General features: G+C 62.9%; 1 protein-coding gene and 1 long non-coding RNA gene across 2 annotated transcripts in view; one reads left to right on the top strand and one right to left on the bottom strand.

The window, feature by feature from the left end:
* The window catches only part of LOC119473160, a 16071-nt gene extending 13000 nt beyond the window's left edge, over window positions 1-3071 (bottom strand). The window contains exon 1 of the long non-coding RNA XR_005202356.1: window positions 3037-3071. This is a non-coding gene — a long non-coding RNA (uncharacterized LOC119473160). The remainder of the gene's footprint in view (window positions 1-3036) is intronic.
* A 157-nt stretch (window positions 3072-3228) lies between these two features.
* Window positions 3229-4358, top strand: BHLHA9 (basic helix-loop-helix family member a9). The gene has a single exon (XM_017541825.2). It carries the CDS (start codon window positions 3229-3231, stop codon window positions 3880-3882), a length of 654 nt encoding a protein of 217 aa, XP_017397314.1. The 3' UTR covers window positions 3883-4358.
* Window positions 4359-5094: the final 736 nt, after the last annotated feature.

The following is a 5094-nucleotide window of genomic DNA, read 5'->3' as shown; positions in this document are numbered from 1 at the left end:
TGACCAGGATGGTCTCGATCTCTTGACCTCGTGATCCACCCGCCTCGGCCTCCCAAAGTGCTGGGATTACAGGCTTGAGCCACCGCGCCCGGCCTTTTTATTTATTTTTTAAAGACAGGGTTTCACCATGTTGGTCAGGCTGGTCTTGAACTCCCGACCTCAGGTGATCTGCCCACCTTGGCCTCCAAAGTGCTTGGATTACAGGCGTGAGCCACCACGCCCTGCCAGGCAGTAAGTTTTTGTTGAGGCCAGGCCGGTGGCTCACGCCTGTAATCCTAGCACTTTGGGAGGCGGAGGTGGGTGGATCACCTGAGGCCAGGGATTCGAGACCATCCTGGCTAACATGGGAACCCCCATCTCTACTAAAAATACAAAAAATTAGCCAGGGGTGGTGGCAAGGGCCTATAGTCCCAGCTACTCGAGAGGCTGAGGCAGGAGAATCGCTTGAACCAGGGAGGCGGGGGTTGCAGTGAGCCGAGATCGCGGCATTGCACTCCAGCCTGGGCAACAAGAGGGAGACTCCGACTAAACAAACAAAAAAACTGTGTTTCTTGAATGAATGCGTGAGGGGCCAGAGCCTGAAACTGCGCCCTCCGTCTTCGACACGGGGCGCGTGTGGGTTGAAATCAGCGTCTGGGCCTGGGGTGGGGAGCTCAGGGCCTGGGGGACCCGCTCTCTGCGGGCGGGCGAGTTCCAGGACCCCGCGAGTGGGGCCCGGACTTTCTCTCCAGGGCGGGCGTTTTGTCCTCCCCCGGGGGCGGTGCCGGAACTTCCCGAGGAAGGGCAGGAATTTTTGAAATCCAGGCCCCGCCCGGCGGTAATAGGCACCTTCGGCCCGGAGGAACCTCCCGGCCCTAAATCACCGCGCCCGCCTCCGCCCCAGCGAGAAGCGCGCGCTCCCGGGCACCGGCACAGGTGCCGCGGAAATGCCGGGTCCCCGCTGGCCTTTGAAGTCGGCCGAGCCCGCAGCACCCGGGGATCCGCGGGCTTCCAGGAGGAGGCGCCGCTCCCGCGTCTTCGGGAGGCATCGTCGGGACCGTTTCTTGACCTGTGCGGGGAGGGAGGGGCGGGAAACGCGCGGGGAAACGCAGGCCGCTGGGCATTTTCTTTGCTTTTACTAACCTCTTTTTGCATTCATTCATTCGTTCGTTCATTCATTTGACGGAGTCTGGAGGGCAGTGGCGCGATCTCGGCTCACTGCAACCTCCACCTCCCAGGTTCCAGCGATCTCCTGCTCAGGCTCCTGAGAATCTGGGATTACAGGCTCCCACCACCACCACGCCCAGCTAATTTTTGTATTTTTAGTAGAGAGGGGGGGTTCCGCCATGTTGGCCAGTCTGGTCTCGACCTGACCTCAAGTGATCCGCCTGCCTCGGCCTCCCCAAATGCTGGGATTACAGGCGTGAGCCACAGCGCCCGGCCTCTAGCTGCTTCATAATTCACACATATTGCAGATTTGGGGGGAATAGAACCTGGAAAATACAGATGTCCTGAGGATGCTTTCATCCTAGTGTGTAAATACATCACAGAAGTAAACACATACACGCTGCTTCCCAGTGCCTTATTTAACTCAGTGGAGAAATTCACAGTTTGAAATAATGGGCTTATTGGCAGTGCTCTTTTGGCGAGATGGATGCGAACCGCACACCACACACTGAGTCCAGCTGATGCCACCAGAGCCCTGGGCATTTTGGAGGCATTTGGATTGTGGCTGGAACGAGTGACTTTAAGGTGCTCCAAATAACTCGCCTGGGGATGCCTGAAATTTCACTGGGGGTCTTTCCCTAGGAATAAGCATTATCTTTTTTCTGAGACCCTGTTTCAAATAAAAATCCCTGGGGAAGAGGGGAGAGGCTGCCCAATGAGTTCATAATCCGGCAGGGCTGTCATGAGATACCTCTGCCCGGTGGCTCTGGACCCGAAAGATGCCCCTGATGGGGAGCCAGGGCTGCAAAGGAATCTTCCCCATCGCCCTCTGCTGCTGACTCAGCCCAGCTCTGCCTCAGAAGGGAGGTCAAAGGGCAGTGGAGGGAGAGTCAGGCCCAACCAAAACCCGAACCCCAATAGCAGCCAGCCAGGCTCCGTAGCTGAGAAAGCCAGAAGCTCTGGGTGAGCCCTGCCAGGTGGGACACTCATGCTTTCCTCAATGCCAGCTCTGTGGTTGCCCATGAGACTTGACAAGTACTTTCAAGGTTCTTAAAATACACCAAAGGCCAGGGGCGGGGGCTCACGTCTGTCATCCCAGCACTTTGGGAGGCCGAGGCAGGTGGATCACCTGAGGTCAGGAGTTCAAGACCAGCCTGGCCAACATAGTGAAACCCCATCTCTACTAAAAATACAAAAATTAGCTGGGTGTGGTGGCGCATGCCTATAATCCCAGCTACTCGGGAGGCTGAGGCAGGAGAATCACTTGAACCCAGGTGGTGGAGGTTGCAGTGAGCCGAGATCGAGCCCCTGCACTCCAGCCTGGGTGACAGAGCCAGACTCTGTCTCAACCACCACAACAAAAACACCAAAGCACCACACTTCTGGTTTTTATTTGTATTTCTGAGGCAGGGTCTCACTCTACTGCCCAGACTGAAGTGTAGTGGGGCGATCACAGCTCACTGCAGCCTCGACCTCCCTGGGCTCAGGTGACCCTCCTGCCTCAGCCTCCCGAGTAGCTGGGACTACAGAAGCTTGTAGCACCGCACTTGGCTAATTTTTGTATTTTTCGTATAGACGGGATTTCGCCCTGTCGGCCAGGCTGCTCTCGAAACGCCTGGGCTCAAGCGATCCGCCCGCCTGGGCCTCCCAAAGTGCTGGGATGACAGGCTTGAGCCACGGGGCCCAGCCGCTCCCACTCTTTCCGTTCCCATCAGCTCTAGTGGGGAGGAAGAGTGTGGAACGCGTCCACCCTGCAGCAGCCCCGGAGTGAGGCCAGTTCCCTGGGGCGACGTGGCCAGGATGCCTGTCTGGTCTCCGCTTTCAGGAGCCTGCAAGCTTCCTTCCTCGCCTTCCTCCTTCCCTCCATTCCCCCCTCGCCCCCCGACCTACCTGGAGGCCGGTAATAAAGCAGGAGGAGGGAGATGGATGGGTGGGAGGGCGGGGCGCAGCGTGGTGCCATAAAGCCCCGCCGGAGAGGCCAGTCCAGGGAGTGTCCAGCCCGCAGGAGCCGGGACCGTCCGCGTCGCGAGCCGGGCCTGGGGCAGAGGGCAGAGGGCAGAGGGCAGAGGGCCCGGGAAGGCCATGCTGCGAGCGCCGGGACTAGGCCTCAAGGCGCGGAAGGGGGCCGAGGGCTCTGCGGAGGACTTGGGGGGCTCCTGCCCCGGGGTCGGGGCAGATCTGGGGGTGCTGTGGGCGGGCCGCGCTCCCCGCGGCCTGGGCGAGGCGGAGGAGCAGGCGGGCGGGAGGCGCGCGCGGCCCGCGCGGTCAAAGGCGCGGCGCATGGCGGCCAACGTGCGGGAGCGCAAGCGCATCCTGGACTACAACGAGGCGTTCAACGCGCTGCGCCGGGCGCTGCGGCACGACCTGGGCGGCAAGAGGCTCTCCAAGATCGCCACGCTGCGCAGGGCCATCCACCGCATCGCCGCGCTCTCCCTCGCCCTGAGCGCCAGCCCCGCGCCCCGCGGGCCCTGCGGACACCTGGAGTGCCACGGCCGGGGCGCGCGCAGGGACCCCGGGGACGCGAGGGACGACTCGGGCGTCAGACCCCCGCCGCCCGCAGGGCCCGGCCTCGAGCGCCCAGACGCCGCTCGCCCCCCGGTGCCGCCCCCGCCCCGCTGCGCCTCGTGCTCCGGGGGAAGCTGGCGCCGAGGTCCGGGGGCTTCCTCTGCCGGGCCGCCTCCCTGGCCGCTCGGCGACCTGCGAGCCAGCCCCGGGATGGGTCCCCAGCACTCCTGACGCGGCTCGGGACGCCCGCGGGCCTGGAGGGAGGCCGGGCTGGCAGCTGGGCTACAAGAGCGGAGGCTGCAGAGGCGCCTGGACAGAGCGACACGGGACACAGCGACACTGCACCGGCTGAGACCTGGCACGGAGGAGACGACGCCTCTCCAGGGAAAAGGAGCACGGGGGCCTGGGGAGCACCCCAATCCCAGCCTGGGGAGACGGCTCCAGGAAAGTGTCAGGATCCCGGACTCATCTTGGACTGGAACTCGTCCTGGAGAGCAGCCTTTGCACTCCCGTGCCTCGTGGCCCGTCTGCCCTCTCTGCCTTCAGGAGGGTGAGGGATGGCACAGGTGTGGGAGCCGTGGGGCCCTCTGTGGTCTCATGGCCAAGGGCCGAGTCCCCTTCCCCTGCCTGCGCCGCTGCCCAAGCCTGATCCGGGAGAGGCAGTCAGGAGCAGCAGCAAAATAAAAAGGGAAAACTGTCATTTCTGCGCACAGGTGGGCCGGGGGAATGGGTTCATGGCAAAACCCCAGGTGTGGCCGAGCTCTGGGGCCCACAGGGAGGAAAGAGACAGCCAGCGATGATGCCCCGCCCTGCGTCCCTGGGGTGGGAGAGGACAGTATTGGGAGAGGGGCTTGGGGGCTGGGAGGTTATGGATGTGCTCAGCCCAGGCTCTGGACCTCCCTGCAGAGCCGTGGTCTGGAGTCAGCCACAGGGAGGGCTGCCACGAAGGGAGAGTCTGGCCAGGTCTCAGGGCAGGAGGCCAAGGGCAGGCCAAGGACTGGGTGCCAGTAAGTCCTGCATGCACCTACCTCCAGCGACAGGCAGGGAGAGCTCCCAGGGAACCTCGGGCCAGGGCCCCCCCATGGTGAGGGGCCAACTTGGAACCCAGGAAGGATTCTGGGTGGGGGGGTTGAGTGAGGGCAGAAGGGCCTCAGGCCAAGCCTGCTGAGTGAGTGAGCGGCACAGCCAGTTCCACGTGGAGAGCTGCCCTCGTCTGAGGAGAGCTGGTGTCCGGCTGGGCTCAGGCTAAGGGTGTCATGCTGCAGGGGCCACCTGCTGGGCCAGAGCGGGCATCTTGCGAGCAGGGGAGGGAAGGATTCCACACAGCTAGCTCAGGGTGGGGATCCCACGGACGCTAGAGAAACGCAATTAGGCATGGTCCAGGGGGGTGTCCCAGAGCAGATGGGGTGAGGCTCACGGCCACAGTGAAAGCTGCCTCCGCAC

The sequence above is a fragment of the Cebus imitator genome, unplaced genomic scaffold, assembly GCF_001604975.1.
Source record: "Cebus imitator isolate Cc_AM_T3 unplaced genomic scaffold, Cebus_imitator-1.0 Scaffold136, whole genome shotgun sequence".
NCBI classification, from domain to species: domain Eukaryota; kingdom Metazoa; phylum Chordata; class Mammalia; order Primates; family Cebidae; genus Cebus; species Cebus imitator.
This window is presented reverse-complemented; position numbering and strand designations above follow the sequence as displayed.